Source organism: Amblyraja radiata, chromosome 22 (assembly GCF_010909765.2).
Source record: "Amblyraja radiata isolate CabotCenter1 chromosome 22, sAmbRad1.1.pri, whole genome shotgun sequence".
In the NCBI taxonomy this organism is placed as follows: Eukaryota; Metazoa; Chordata; class Chondrichthyes; order Rajiformes; family Rajidae; genus Amblyraja; species Amblyraja radiata.
In genome coordinates this window covers 19,632,692-19,649,317 of record NC_045977.1, presented here as the reverse complement: position 1 = coordinate 19,649,317, position 16,626 = coordinate 19,632,692, and the positions used below count along the sequence as shown (strand labels likewise).

The 16,626-nt window shown below is 41.2% G+C and overlaps 2 protein-coding genes across 5 annotated transcripts in view; one reads left to right on the top strand and one right to left on the bottom strand.

Moving 5' to 3' along the window:
• get4 (guided entry of tail-anchored proteins factor 4) overlaps positions 1–4,320 on the top strand; it is a 38,886-nt gene extending 34,566 nt beyond the window's left edge. For 2 of the 3 annotated variants that reach the window (XM_033040533.1, XM_033040534.1), the window contains exons 8-9: positions 836–908; positions 3,626–4,320. In XM_033040533.1, the coding sequence (XP_032896424.1) occupies positions 836–908; positions 3,626–3,717 (165 nt within the window). In that variant the 3' untranslated portion in view covers positions 3,718–4,320. The remainder of the gene's footprint in view (positions 1–835; positions 909–3,625) is intronic. The other variant, XR_004415327.1, reaches the window with a different exon arrangement.
• A 6,909-nt stretch (positions 4,321–11,229) lies between these two features.
• The window catches only part of adap1 (ArfGAP with dual PH domains 1), a 121,406-nt gene continuing 116,009 nt past the window's right edge, over positions 11,230–16,626 (bottom strand). For both annotated transcript variants that reach the window (XM_033040531.1, XM_033040532.1), the window contains 2 exons: positions 16,203–16,431; positions 11,230–13,497 (listed from right to left, as the gene is read on the bottom strand). In XM_033040531.1, coding sequence (XP_032896422.1) covers positions 13,469–13,497; positions 16,203–16,431 — 258 coding nt within the window. In that variant the 3' untranslated portion in view covers positions 11,230–13,468. The remainder of the gene's footprint in view (positions 13,498–16,202; positions 16,432–16,626) is intronic.

Below are 16,626 nucleotides of genomic sequence, written 5' to 3'. Positions count from 1 at the left end.
TGAGGTCTGCCAGTAGGAAAGTCAAGGCAGAGCAGAGACCCAATATCCTCAGTTTGACAATGAGTATGGAAACTCATTAAATTCTCATTGGGTTTTACTGGGAGAAGATGCACCATTCAGGCAGCCCCAGGCTGTATTTCTTGTCTTACAAATATTTTCTGCAAATAGACACAAAAAGCTGGAGTAACACAGTGGGACAAGCAGCATCTCTGGAGAGAAGGAATGGGTGACGTTTTGGGTCGAGACCCTTCTTCGGACCCTTCTGCAACTTCAACAAGCTAATTTGTGGATTTCATTGTTCTTTTATTGGATCAGTGTCTAATGCTGCATACATTTTATTGAAGATCAAATAATCTTAGTTTTATGTTAGCCTTGTGATGACAGATCTTGTGAGTTGTGTTCCCGTGAATACTGTGGAAAGGGGAATGTTGTTTCAACATTTTATACAGTATTCTTTGATTTCAGCTCCATTTCTGTGATTGTTTGATACTCTGGAAAAACATTGTTTTTCAACAGGACAAACTGATTTTGAAAGTGAATTAGGTTAGATTATATTTAATTCACATACTTTATTTTTTTTTAATTGACAGTTTCCATGTGAGACATTTTATAAAATCAAGTTTCAAATTATTTAAAAAATTGTTAAATGTTATGTTTTAAAAAACCTGCAACAATCTGAAACAATCCAATTAATTTGTGAAAGCATTAGGATTAAATTACCAAACAGTGCATGCTGTCCAGCTCATCTGAGTATAATAGTTTGCTAATGCTCCTTGCCTTCTTTGGTCCTGTAGATTACGTCCAGATTTTAACGCTTTTCTATTTTTAATTCTAGTATCTAGACCGAATAGGTCAGATCTTCTTTGGAGTTGCTTCAAGACAGACTTCCTCATATGGAGGATTATTAGGTAAGCTTATTATGGAGTTATTTACGATGTAAAGTAAGTGATTAATTTCTTTAAGTGCAGCATAATCCTCTTTCATTCAGCATGAATGCGGTAGCCATTATGCAGCCAGCTAATGAGATGTAGATTGGGCATTTAAGGAAACAAGTCATTTCTGAGGACATGTTATCAGCTGTACCTACAATCTATATCCTGTTGGAGATAAAATAAAAGGGTATACGTAATTCTTTATGAACTTTGCACTCATCAAGGCCGTAGGGTATTACTGTCAGTTTGCATTTCAGGAAAACATTTGTCAGCATCAAACACTGTCAGGATTAGATGAAGCACACTTTGAACTCCATCCCCTTTGCCCTGCAACTTGTTTCTATCGAAGGTAGACACAAAGTGATGGAGCAACTCAGCGGTCAGGCAGCATCTCTGGAGAAAAAGGATGGGTGGTGTTTCATTTTAGAATCCTTCTTCAGAAACTTGCTTACAACCCAGCAGTATGAACATTGAATTTTCCAATTTTAAGTTACCTACTTTCACTTTCCTCTTCCGCCCCACCCCCCCCCCCCCCCTTCCTCCACTTCCTCCACCCTAGTAATTTTACCAGTTCCACAGCTCTCCATATTGTTTCCCTCTTGAGATCACGCCTTCCCAAGCCAACAATGGGCCTACCCGGCACTGCCCTGCCTGAGATCATTTGTGGCCGGCCCCGATTGGTCCTGGTCTTTTCTCGCCTCCAGCTCTTCACCCCGCCCCCGCTCTTTCAGTCTGGAGAAGAGTCCTGATCTGAAACGTCACACATCTGTTTTCTCCAGAGATGCTGCCTGACCTGCTGAGTTACTCCAGCACTTTGTGTTTTCCTTTGGTATAAACCAGCAACTGCAGGTCCTGGATTCTACAAATTACTAAGTGTTGTTCTGTTTTGTACTGCCACTTTTTTGCATGAATACTTATCTTGCCCAAAGGAAGTCTGCTTTCATTATAATTATAAAAATACGTGCATAGGAAAGAGAATTGCCAAGATAGTTGGGATTTCCTGAAAATCAAGTGAACTATGCAGCAATTAAAAAGAAGTCACACAACACAGAATTCACAGTCCATGCAGGTCAGACAGGAGCCTGCTCCTTCATGTTCCTGTCTATTTAATATTTTGGGGCTTAAATCCTGGCCAATTAACCCTATTCTGTTTCATTAGAAAATGTGAATTTATATCCATGATAAATTAGGGATATCTTTATAACATCTTAAGAAGTAACTGTAGTGAAGGTATCGCAGAGCTTAAAACTGACCATATCTATAAGAGTGAAAATTAAGGATTTATCAGCAATATTTTTAACATTTGTATGTTTTTTTCCTACACATTGTAAATTATAGAAAATTAGTTTTTAGGGAATTTGATTCATATGGTTTGACGTATTAGCAAACAATTCAAGTTGGAACAATTATTTGCGATGACATTCAAGTAGAGAGAATGGAAAAAAATAACAAAATGGTCCGATGCGGGAAGGTGTGAGTGACAAGTGTTAAGACTATGCCTAAAATATTCAACCAGTCCAATGCTGTTCTCAACAAAGCTTATCAAGTACCAAGATTCACTTTTCACGGGCATTTGAGTCTGTATATAAATCAAGTACAGTTATTTAGTAAGGCTACAAGTTGAATACTGGGTGCAGTTTTGAAGATTTGAGAACATTTGTTTGAATTCAGTCAAGGATTGATGTCAAAGGCAGACATGTTTCCCGTGGAGGCATTACCTTAATCAAGCATGAAACTATTCATCAAAATGCTAAATGCTATGGAAAACACAGAATTCCAAACTGTATTTAGATATTTTGCTCACTATCTTAAAGATTTATTATCACCTGTGGAATAAAGAATGATGGATTGATAATCTACAGTTATCTTTTCAGGGCCTTTGGTGTGTGGTAACAACATTCCCAAGCTGATCATTTCTAGGTAGAGTGGTAAGCGAAAGTCAGTGTAAATTGAACCTGTTCTGTGAACAGAATTCTGACAAGGTGAACAGGCTTTACATGACTTCATTTCTCTCGCTTCCATGGGGAGGTGATGGGGCAGTCACTGGCCAGTGGAACTGAATTGCATTCATGTCTGGAACCTTGCTAGAATATATACATGCACAGCATTAAAGGATATTCTCCCTATTCTCCTCTATCCCCCTGACCTCATGATGAAGCATTACTAGCACTGAGGATGATGGGCCATGGCTGCATTTTGCATTGATTAATATCAGGGACTAGTTACAGTCCTGTCAATGGTGGGATAGTGTGATCACAACACGTTGATAATGACAGCTTTCATTTTAAATGTGACAACGGGTTTAGAGTAGAAAAGGTCAAATGGAAAATTCAGCTAGGTGCATGATTTTTGATCAATTACAGGTGAGATGTTATTTGCCTCATGATTTTGAGTTTTAACAATTAACCATTTGACAGTTTGAATTTAACAATTCAATATACCTCTAGTTTCCCTCTCCTCTAACTCTCAGTCTGAAGAAGGGTCTCAAACTTAAACGTCACCTATTCCTTTTCTCCAGAGATGCTACCTGATCCGCTGAGTTACTCCAGCATTTTGTGTCTATCCTAGATGTAAACCAGCTTCTGCAATTCCTTTCTACGCATTGAAAGAAATTGGTTGTCACTAAAAATGAAAAAAATGTTGATGGTTTGCTGTGTAGAGTGCCATGACTGCATAGTTCACTTATTTTGCAGGAAACCTTTTGAACAGCTTGATGGGTGCAGGAGAGGAAGATGAGGTGGATGGAGAAGGACCAGAAGATGTCAATCCTATTGACCTTGACTAGGAAGAACATTAACTTTGATATAAAGATCTAAAGACAATATTCCACTGAAGAACAGTGTAAAGAACAATCTGCTATACTATGGGACGTTTTACATGACCGTTTCGATAAGCATCTGCAAAAGGGTTCTCTCTCCCTTTCTGTGAAGGAGGTGCAAATGATGTTTCCTATCTGTCTAAATTGGAAATGCTGTCTTATTTATGTTCAGTAGACATTTTATGGTTTAAAGAATGGTTCCATTGGCTGTATGTTGACTGATGTAATAATAAGTTTTGTCTTTCTAGATTATTTTACATAAGGTTTAAATACTTTACAGCTTTGTACTGGGACGCTGATTCCAATGGCACTACACAGGATGTCCTCCTTTATGTCAAACAAGATGGTCATTCAAAGTTATGTCAACAAGCATTGGGGTGTCTCAAACTGATAAAACTAGCTCTCATTTTACACGACGGAATGGTCATCAATAGGAACAAACGTAAAGCTGTAAGGATCAGCAGCTCTTGATTTTTACACAAGTGGTGTACCAGTTGCACACAGATTACAAAGGATCATGCACAAAAGATGGGTTTAATTACTTCTGAACCAATAAACAAGATTAAAGAAGATTGTCGTCACCCTTATTTCATTTGAGATGGTAACATTTTGTTCTAGGAATTGCATCTCAGTGCTACTTGAATGTTGTAAATACTGTTGTCAGGGTGGATTCTGCGTGTTAGAGATTTGCATGCCAGAAAGATACAATCGTTTTTAAGCATTGAATTTCAGGGATTGAAACTTGATGAAAAATCTGGACAAATGATTCCATAATCAGGAACTGGAGTTTGTCAAGCAGCAAAGATCTCATGAAACTGGAGTTGGTAACACAAATGTTTGAGTTAATGTATATTATGCTTGAAATTCAGACCTGAAATTCATATATAATCGTCTCTGACCCCATGCTCTCTGTAATTAACCTCTGAACATTTCATAGGCCCACGTTAGAGATAGAGTGCAAAGTAGCTATTGCTATTTAAGTGACATCTCTTGATAAATTGGAATGTTGTCTTTTAAAAAGAAAATCTGTATTTATCATTAAAGGAAAATAATTTGGATCATTTTGGTACAAAGTCAGAACTTATCCACAATATAAAACATTTATGATTTTTAGCATGAACCTATTTACTACAGTTAAGTATTCATTTGGGTTACTGATGTGCAAAATACTAAGCTCATCTGGGTATATTTTATAAAGGAATAAGTAATATTTCTAAAAAATGTTGTAGTCCATTTGTCAGGTAATCAACTTAAAGTAATTTTTTTCAAAGATGCATGATGCATTTGTTAAATATTAAGACTGGTGCAGAATTAACATGTCAGAGTCCAATCCCGTTAGCTTGCGCAGAAATATGTTTGCACTGCTTTCAATTCCCTTGTATTAAAAGGCTGTCTTTCCGAATGTACTTGTGAAACTTAGTTGTTATGGAAAGATTCAGTAGAGGGCACTAGCACTTAAATATCTGATGCCTCTGCATGAAACCCTCTGAATGAGGCAAGCATTCCATATCTTTTAACCAGGCAGCCTGTTTTTACAGCTATTTTTTCCAATGGTTTTATTGGTCTCCAAATTATCTTATAGGTCAATTACAATTTTGTTTGAAAACATTTGTTGTGTTCTAAATTGCAAATAAAAGAGAAAGTTGTAGCTTGGCAATTTAGAACTAATCAATATCTTTGGTTAATGTGGAACATGGACTAAAATGGCATAAGTAAGCATATCTGGCTCATATGTATGCAGAAAAATTCCTGCAAATATCTGTGCTAATAGTTAAATGCATTTATGTGTGATAGAAAGGTAAATAGTACAAGAACAGTCCCTTTTGGCCCAAACAGGTCCTTGAAGAGTTTAGGTTGCCAGAAATGCCTTCAGGCTCTTGCTCATAATGGTTTGTCTCACAGAGTAACAAAGAAAGCGCCTACAACCATGCACCATTCCCATTGTAATGTTAGCCTCGACTTTCTGCTCAATTGCTGGTTTGGGACTTGAACCTTGAGCCATGCTGTCACCAACAACAGCAGCAGGGCATTAAGCAGCATTGAATATAATTTATAAATGATAATCACAAAATAAACAAATGTGGAAGAAAACTTGAGTCTTTCTCATTTAATAAATGGCGGGTAAATATAAAGGTGCAGGGGAGGAGTGTGGAATTAATATGCTATTTATTTCTCTCGTCTGACCAGCTGAGCAGTGTCTAGTATTTGATGGTTTGTTGAATTAAGGTAAAAATAGTTATTAGCCAATATATATCACCAATAAGGTGCGGCACAGTGGCGCAGCTGGTAGAGCTGCTGCCTCTCAGCGTCAGAGACCTGGATTCGATCCTGACCTTGAGTGCTGTCTGTGTTGAGTTTGCACATTTTCTCTGTGACTGTGCGTATCCTCTGGGTGCTCCGTTTTACTCCTACGTTCCAAAGACGTGGGTTTGCAGGTTAATTAGCCTCTAAATAGCCCCTAGTATGTAGGGAGAAGATTTAACGTAGGGTTAGTGTGAAAGGGTGATCGACGGTTGGCGTGGACTGTATCTAAACTAAATTAAATCTGCCCACAGTGACCATGTCATGTACTAACAATTTTCTGTCGGATGAAGAGGAAACAGCTTGCAGAGCAGGAAGCAAATGCCTGATCGCTTCAGTTATTCAAGCAATTTGATTCTAATTTGCATGAAAAAAAGGCAAGAGTTATGTGCAGAGGGGGTAAGTAACTTTGGCTAAGTTCATGACATCTTATTAATAATGACTACAATTTGCAGTTCGACTGTTAATCCGAAATGGCTGATACAACCTTTAGCAAAAATAGGTATAAATCAAATAATCTTAAAGGGCTGCTGTTTAATTCCATTCCCCTTTTATGTGGAATATTAGCTGAGTATCATAGTTCACTCTTATTTCTTTAACTCATTGGTACTTCAGCCTTCAGTAGCCAACCTCCTAATTTATTTGTAAGTAAGAACTGCAAATGCTGGTTTAAATCGAAGGTAGACACAAAATGCTGGAGTAACGGGGTGACGCAGCATCTCCGGAGAGAAGGAATGAGCGACGTTTCGGGTCGAGATCTTTCAGACTGATGTCGGGAGGGGGCGGGACAAAGATAGAAAGTAGGCAGAGATAATAAGACTAGTGGGAGAACTGGGAAGGGGAAGGAGAAGGAGAGAGAAAACAAGGGCTATCTGAAGTTAGAGAAGTCAATGTTCATACCGCTGGGGCGTAAACTACCCAAGCAAAATATGAGGTGCTGTTCCTCCAATTTGCGCTGGGCCTCACTCTGACAATGGAGGAGGCCCAGGATAGAAAAGTCAGATTGGGAATGGGAGGGGGAGTTGGAGTGCTGAGCCACCGGGAGATCAGGTAGGTTAAGATGGACTGTGCGGAGGTGTTCAGCAAAACGATCGCCGAACCTGCGATTGGTCTCGCCGATGTAGAGACGTTGACACCTGGAACAGAGAATACAGTAGATGAGGTTGGAGGAGGTGCAAGTGAACCTCTGCCTCACCTGGAAAGACTGGGTCATTGGATTGGGTCGAGGGGGGAGGTAAAGGGACAGGTGTTGCACCTGTGGTTGCAGGGGAAAGTACCTGGGGAGGGGGTGGTTTGGGTGGGAAGGGACGAGTTGACCAGCGAGTTTTCGAGGGAACGGTCTCTGCAGAAAGCAGAAAGGGGTAGAGATGGGAAGATGTGGCCAGTAGTGGGATCCCGTTGGAGGTGGCAAAAATGTTGGAGGATTATATACTGTGTGCGACGGCTGATGGGGAGGAAGGTGAGGACAAAGGGGACTGTCCTTGTTACGAATGGAGGGAGGGGGAGTAAGTGCGGAGCTGCGAGATATCGAGGAGACCCTAGTGAGAGGCTCTTCTATAATGGAAGAGGGGAACTCTTCCTATTTCCTAAAGAATGAGGACATCTCTGATGCCCTGGTATGGAACACCTCGGCCACGGCGCAGATGGAGGAATTGGGAGTAGGGGATAGAGTCTGTACGGGAAGCAGGGAGGAAGAAGTGCAGTAATGGAGACGGTGAGATCTAGAAACGGTAGGGAGATGTCGGAGATGGTCCAAGTGAATTTAAGTGCCGGATGGAAATTAGTGGTGAAGTTGATGAAGTCAGTGAGTTCTGCATGGGTGCAGGAGGTAACACCAATGCAGTCGTCAATGTAGCGGAGGTAGAGTTCGGGGATAAGGCCAGTGTACGCCTGGAACAGGAATTGTTCGACGTACCCTACAAAGAGGCGGGCATAGCTAGGGTCCAAGCGAGTGCCCATAGCTACACCTTGGATTTGGAGGAAGTGGGAGGAGTCAAAGGAGAAGTTGTTGAGGGTAAGACCAGCTCTGCTAGGTATTGATAGACGGAAATTGTCTGGTTCTGCGGTCGAGGAAAAAACGGAGGGCTTTAAGACCCTCCTGGTGGGGGATGGAAGTGTAGTGTGTCTGGACATCCACAGTAAAGATGAGGGAGTGGGGGCCTGGAAAACAGAAGTCATTGAGGAGGCGAAGAGCGTGTGAGGTGTCTTGGACATAGGTAGGGAGGTATTGGACCAGGGGGGGTAGGATGGAGTTGGGTATGTGGAAATTAATTTGGTGGGACATGAACAAGCAGAAACAATGGGTCTGCCAGGACAGTTCTGTTTGTGGATTTTGGGGAGAAGATAAAATCGGGCCGTGCGAGGCTGGGGAACGATAAGGTTGGAGGCTTTAGAGGGAAGAGAGCCGGTGATGAAATCAGTAATGGTGCTTGAGATTGCCTGGTGCTCGTCTGTGGGGTCATGGTCCAAGGATAAGTAGGAGGCGGTGTCTGAGAGTTGTCGCCTGGTCTAAGTCCGGTAGAGGTCAGACTATTGACCGACACCTACAACAAACCTACTGACTCCCATAGCTATCTTGACTACACTTCTTCCCACCCTGCTTCCTCTAAAGACTCTATCCCCTATTCTCAATTCCACCGTCTACACCGCATTTGCGCCCAGCATGAGATGTTCCATACCAGCGCATCGGAGAAATCCTCATTCATTAGGAAACGGGAGTTCCCCTCTTCCATTATAGATGAGGCTCTCACTAGGGTCTCCTAGATATTCCATAGCTCCGGTCTTACTCCCCCTCTTCCTCCATTCGTAACAAGGACAGTCCCCCTTGTCCTCACCTTCCACCCCATCAGCCGTCGCATACAGCATGTAATCCTCCAACATTTTCGCCACTTCCAACGGGATCCTACCACTGGCCACATCTTCTCATCTCCACCCCTTTCTGCTTTCCGCAGAGACCGTTCCCTCCGAAACTCCCTGGTCAACTCGTCCCTTCCCACCCAAACCACCCCCTCCCCGGGTACTTTCCCCTGCAACCGCAGGAGATGCAACACCTGTCCATTTACCTCCCCCCTCCATCCAAGGACCCAAACAGTCTTTCCAGGTGACGCAGAGGTTCACTTGCACCTCCTCCAACCTCATGTACTGTATCCGCTGTTCCAGGTGTCAACTTCTCAACTTCTCTTGGCGAGACCAAACGCAGGCTCGGCGATCGTTTCACTGAACACCTCCGCTCAGTCCATCTTAACCTACTTGATCTTCCGGTGGCTGAGCACTTCAATTCCCCCTCCCATTCTCAATCTGACCTTTCTGTCCTGGGCCTCCTCCATTGTCAGAGTGAGGCCCAATGCAAATTAGAGGAACAGCACCTCATATTTTGCTTGGGTAATTTACACCCCAGCAGAATGAACAATGACTTCTTGAACTTCAGATAGCCCTTGCTTTCTCTCTCCTTCCCCTTCCACCTACTAGTCTTATGCCCCTGTCCCACTTAGGAAACCTGAACGGAAACCTCTGGAGACTTTGCGCCCCACCCAAGGTTTCCGTGCGGTTCCCGGAGGTTTTTGTCAGTCTCCCTAATGGTCGAAAGTGGTTTCCGCTTCTTCTATGTTCCGGCGATTATTTCAAAAAATTCAAAACCTAAAAATAGGTTGCCGTTTTAAAATCGATAATTTTTTAGTTGAAGCCGGTTGCGATGCTAGTTGAAGGTGGTTGCCGGAGGTTGCAGGTAGTGGAAGGTCTTAACTTCCACTACCTGTAACCTCCGGCAACCACCTTCAACTAGCATCGCAACCGGCTTCGACTAAAAAATGACCGATTTTTAAAACGGCAACCTATTTTTAGTGGCGGCCGGTTTTGAATTTTTTGAAATAATCGCCGGATCATAGAAGAAGCGGAAACCAGTTTCGAACATTAGGGAGACTGACAAAAACCTCCGGGCACCCCCGGGAACCGCACGGAAACCTTGGGTGGAGCGCAAAGTCTCCAGAGGTTTCCGTTCAGGTTTCCTAAGTGGGACAGGGTCATTACTGTCTCCGCCTACTTTCTATCTTTATCCCACCCCCTCCCCTGACATCAGTCTGAAGAAGGAGCTCGACCCGAAACGTCGCCCATTCCTTCTCTCAAGATATGCTGCCTCACCCGCTGAATTACTCCAGCATTTTGTGTCTACCTCCTAATTTATTGAATCTTTTTAACCTATCTGCATTTTGCACTTTGACCATGATTTTGGCATTTGATCTAATATAATGATGGCTCATCAATTCTATGAGGAGCCTCTGGGTGTTTCTACCATGTGAAGGGTGCTATGTCATTAAAGTTGCTGAAAACAACATCTCACTAAGGATCAGTCATTGTTTTCAATGTTTCCTTATGTGGATCAATGTTTCGTTTTAAATATCTTGCTGTGGTTTATTTAGATGTATTATTAAATTAATAGTTCCACATTAATGCAACCACAGTGGTTATGTTGTAGGACTGGCAGCAAAATTATGCACATTCGAGACTGGTTCCTCATCACAAGTAGAATACAGGATACAAGGAACTGCAGATGCTGGTTTACAAAAAAAGGCAAAGTGCTGGAGTAACTCAGCAGGTCAAGCAGCATCTCTGGAGGACATGAATAGGTGACATTTCAGGTCAGATTCTTCAGTCTGAAGAAGAGTCCCAATTCAAAACGTCACCTATCCATGTTCTCCAGAGATGCTGCCTGATCTGCTTAGTCCAGCACTTTGTTATTTTTAATAGCTTCAGTAACAACATCTTCAGTTACTAGATTATTGAAAAAGCCATTTGGTACACAAAGTTGGAGAGGAAAGAAAGTTGTTTCTCATAGCTTAAATTGGTTCTTAATCCTTGGACTCAATGACCTGCTTATAAATAAATGGAAAGCGTAGATATTTTGGGTATAATTGTGTATATCTTTCTCATAAGGGCAACAGCCCCCAACATCCCTTCCTCACATGTAAATTGGAAGGACAGTAATTTGTATTACACTTGGGTAGCCTATGACACAATGGCATGAACACTGAATACTCTAGTTTCAGGTAACACCTCCCCCTTCTCGTCTACCCAGTCTCTCCCCCCCCCCCACCACCACTCTGCGCATACCTTTCCAGTCCCCCCATCACGGTTCTCCCACCCCTCCAGTCCAAAGAAATAAAGTGCAATTACTACAATATATTATGTCTCGTTGTGCACCAGTATCATGACTTTCTTTAATCGAAACAAATTAACATACAAAGTATAATTTTTAATAAGCATTTCATTTCAGCACCATTTTTCTCCATTGCAGGTTGTGTATTACTTCCATAATCAAATACAAATATTAAATTATTCATGGAATTAACATGACATTTATGCTTTAAATAATCCTCTCAGCTTCATTCTTTCTTGCAATGATCAGGATTTTAACTGTAGTTTAACCTCTCAGTTATATAACATCATTCAAGTAATTAACAGTAATTTATGCTTCTCTGTAATTAACCAGTTTATTGTCAGCAATGTAACATTAAATATCAATGATAAAAAATAATTTATTTGATGGATCAACTGGGGCAAAAAAATCCTAATAGCTATGAAAAAGAAGGAACAAAGTGAAGATGTTGCTACTCCAGTTTTATATTTCACTTATATACTGTCATATTATATCACCTTATTATAGAGAGGGAGAAAAAGAGGCTGAAATAGCTCAGATTGCACATATGATTTTAACACAATATATAAATTAGAATCTAAAGTTGGTTTTATATTTGCAATAAAGCAGATATCAGACTTATTGACATCTGGGGGTTTCAACAGAGAACTTATCTTTCCTCGCTACAGGTCCTGTGCTCGTCTGAAGGCTGCTAATATGAAGCATCTGATGGAATATGCAGCATACTCAGTACACCTGTACAAAGCAATTCTTTTCCACGTCAATCGATATAATTTAATTTTCATGCCATCAAAAACCATTACAAAATCCCCCTCAACATTCACTCATATCCCTTCCAAAACAGAGAACTACATTCAAGCTAATCCTTACCCTAACTGTGTTAGCGTAAACCATCACATTAACCACACAATGATGTTCAAACTCAAGACCTTTTTGCATGTAAGAACTTTATACTGCTTTCATAGAAATTTTACGCAAGTATCCCATTTTGTTTGGAACTTTAGGGATTTATTTTAACCTATTGGGTTGAGATTAAATCTCAGAAAAGATTACTGGTCCCACTGTGGAGGTACAAAGAATGCGTTTAGTGTAATATTTAATGTACTATCAAAGTGGCTGTACCCAAGTGAATAAAAAATAACCGATGAATTAATTACACAAACTTATTCACAACTTAATTTTTCAGATTTTCTTTACATCAATTCTAAACAAGAAAAGCACATTTAATAGCTGAAGTTTGAAAGTGTGTAGAGAGGTTTTGTTTTTACATTGTTTAGCATGGTAATTATATATTACACTATAATCTGACAGACAGCACAAAATACAACATATCATTAAAAGCTTTGTACTCGGCCATTTAGAGTAACTAATTAGCATTGCACTATTTAATTGCAGAAGACAATTCTGTGGGAACACTCCCTCTGTAAACAGCTAGACAATTTAATTCAAGCAGTATCCATTTTATGATAAAAAGTAGTATCACAGAGACATACTAGTTTTTTTAATCAAGTCACACTATTTCATTTGCACTAACACCAGTTACTTTTTTTTAGACAGCCTGAAGAAAATGCACTTATTTAGGAGCACTAAATTTAGGGCTCCTAGAATTTCAAGTTTTGTAGGTGAATAGTCACAATCACGATTAACACAAAATCTCTTTATGAACATTGGAATTATTTTCCTCATGTACAGTAGATTCATTGTTTGTTAAAGGCCGTACAGTTCATTTTGATTTCTACTTCAGACACTTAAGTACAATCGATTCAAGACCGTTAAGAACAATGCATATTTCTAACTGGCGTCTTATAGAGAATTAACACAATGGGTAGTTACAGGTGGGTACATGAAACAAGAGAATGGGTTTTCTTTAGAAAGAAAGCTTTTTGATGTTGGATTTATCGTGTCTTATTGTTGGGTGCATTCAGGGTTTAAATATTAACGTATAAAAGTCATGCAGTGTTTTTGTAAACCTGGTTCTGAGAGCTTCCCAAATAAAGAGGTGGAATACATGCTCTTAATTTTACTGCTTAGCGACATGCACATCACTTTCAACCTCGTTTCCTGCCACAGTCCAGCATTCGTCTGATAGATTCACTTTGCTGGAAACTGGGAGACAAGATTGGGGCGGGAAGGCAAGGCTGGTTAGGATGGTGGCGGAGGAAACAAACTGCTGCACAGATACTAAACCAATTCATATTTCAGATGGGCCCTTGTGGGCTAGGTAATGTTGCAAATGTAGTCACAGTCTCCAAAACCCAGGGTCTCTTATGGTTTGTGCTTAAAGTGTGCTTCCACTGAAAGAGAGAAATAAAAGTTTTTTTTTTGAACATGCATCTTTTGACAATAAAATGATTGATTGTAAGGATCAGGACCTTCAGGTAACTGTCGCTGCCTCATAAAGACAACTAGAATCATCAAAGCGCACATCACTCTAGCCACACACTCATTTCACTCCTACCATTGGGAAGAAGGCATAGGAGTCTGAAACGGTGACTGTCAAGTTCAAGAATAGCTTCTTCCCAACAACCATCAGGTTATTCGACACTAACTAAACTATGGACTATTTTGGTTACACTGAGGACCACGTTATTTTTTGCACTAGTATTGTTAATAATTTATTTATTTTGTTTATGCTATCTGTGACCTTGTGTTTGCAGATTTGATAGACAGCACTGCAAGTAAGACTTTCATTGTTCCATTTGTTTATATGACAATTAAACACTTTTGACCATCGATCACCCGTTCACACTAGTTCTATGTTATTCCACTTTCGCATCCACTAACCAATTAACCTGCAAACCTGCACGTCTTTGGAATGTGGGAGGAAACCCACACAGGGAAAATGTGCAAAATCTACAAAGACAGGATCCGAGGCCTGGATGGAACCCGGGTCTCTGGCGCTGTGAGGAAACAGATCTACCAGCTGCTCCACTGTGCCACCTGTCTAAATGGTCTAGATTTTATTTTTAACAAATCCTTTGATCTGAAACCAGGAAGTGGCAAGTCAAGCAGAATCGTTGAAGGAGGAAATGGAAAGCAATGTTTCAGATCAGTGAACTTCCAGCAAAGCAGCAGATGTTAGAGATGGAACAGGGGTTTAAGTAAGTGGAAGAGGCAGACCCAAGAAAGGAAGGTGGTTTATGAATAGACTATAAGACAGGCATGTTCCACTCTGCAATAAGAGTGATGCAAAGCAACGCAGGAGACAAGGTAGCAGATTGGTCTTAAGAGTGGAACTGAATATGTGCGCACCTTAATGACTCAAAACTGAAGTTTTACACTGCAATAAAGCTGCATTGCTGTATGAAACAATGCACATTAAAGTGTTGGGTTAGTATAATGAATGAACTGCCAGAAGAGGTAGTTGAGGTAGGTACAAAAATACCATGTAAAGACACTTGGATAGGTACATGGATAGGAAAGGTTTGGTGGGATATACGCCAAATGGGACTAGCTTAGAGGGGCACCTTGGTCAGCATGGACAAATTGGGCTGAAAGGCCTCCTTCCATACTGAATGACTAAAGGTTGATGCTGAAAACTATTAAAAGTAATTAAGGGCCTGGTGATTTGGGTGGGGAATATCAGCGGTTAGAACATAGTAGAACAGTACAGCACAGCAACGGGGCCTTGGGCCCACAATGTCTGTGCTGTATACTATGGCAAGATAAACCAATCACGTTTGAATTCTCAAGAGTTTCTCATGCAGCTGACCACACATTGCTATGTGTAGTAAACCTCCGATTGTGCTGCATTCTCAAGACTTTGGTGGTGCCAAGGTCTAACACACCTTATTTAAACACATAATGCAGCAAAAATAAATTCTGCAGCAAAATAATAAATACATTCTCCAGCTAACACGGTGAGTTACGAGGGAGTAGGAAATAAAGAAATCCGGATTCTGGTTCTAGTCGCAAGCCCACCCACCTTCCTGGAAATGTCAAGGATTAGTGAGCATAGATTTAAGGTGAGAGAAGCAAAGTTTAAAGGAGATGTGCGGGGCAAGGCTTTCTCTTTACGCAGATGGTGGTGGGTGTCTAGAACGTGCTGCCTGGGATGGTGCTGGAGGTAGATATAATAGAGATGTTTAAGAGTCTTTTAAGGCACAAGGAATGGAAGAATATGGATCACATGTAGTAGGGAGGAGATCATGTTCGGCACGGACATTGTGGGCCAAAGTTGCTGTGCTGTACTGATCTATATTCTATATATGCTGACCAGTCTCTCGTCACCTTGCTTGCACAGTTCACCTGTATGTGCCTTGAAACACTCCCAATGCTTAGGGTGCAGAATAAATGCACGTTTTTATGTTCATAAGTTCAGAAGTCACAGGAGCAGAATTAGGCCATTCAACCCAGCAAGTCTACTCCGCCATTCAATCATGCCTGACCTATCTTTCCCTCTGCCTTCTCCCTGTAACCTCTGACACCCTTACTAATCAAGAACCTGTCAACCGCCACTTTAAAAACACCCCATGACTTGGTCTCCACAGCCGTCTGTGGCAATGAATTTCAGATTCACCACCCTCTGACCAAAGAAATACCACCTCATCTCCTTTCTAAAGATATATACTTTTATTCTATGCCTGTGCCCTCTGGTCCTAGACTCTCTCACTGCCACTAGTGCAGGGGTTCCCAACCTTTTTCGTCCCGTTTACCCCTGGCAACTTTTCAAAAGCAAATTTACCCCCATCCTGTTTTGTTCAGTAATTTGAGTTTACACGTCTACCATAATAAAGCAACCGGGAAAGGGGACATTTTAAAATACTGTTTTTAACAAATCCAGAATCAACAAATTTACCCCCTGGGTAGGCAAAATTTACCCCCTGGGGTAATTTACCCCAGGTTGGGAACCCTTGCACTAGTGGAAATATCCTCTTCACATTCCCTCTATCCAGGCCTTTCATTCTTCGGTAAGTTTCAATGAGATCTCCCCTCATCCTTTAATACTTAGTTTGGCTGCCGTAAGGCTAGTGTCTGAGCAGCATAGCTGTAACCTTACCTGCATACTCCTGGGGCAACATTGCCCTGTCAATAACTTTCTGAAATGCTTCCATCCAAACACGACGTTCATTTTCTGTCTCACATGCAAACAGGAATTTTCGGTCGGGGGTTACTATGGTGATTCCATATTGCCAATGGTTTCCTTGGGTATTTGGAGGAAGACCGTCCAGAATGCTGTAGCTGTTCTCCTTGCTTCCGATGAACACTTCACCTCGAGCAAAGGCATCCTGCAACAAGACAACGTGGACTGATTGTTCAAAAGGGAACTGCAGATGCTGGAATATCGAAGGTACACAAAATTGCTGGGGAAACTCAGCGGGTGCAGCAGCATCTATGGAGCGAAGGAAATAGGCGACGTTTCGGGCCGAAACCCTTCTTCAGGCAGTGGTCTGATTGATTGATTAAAAGATACAGTAGTGGAA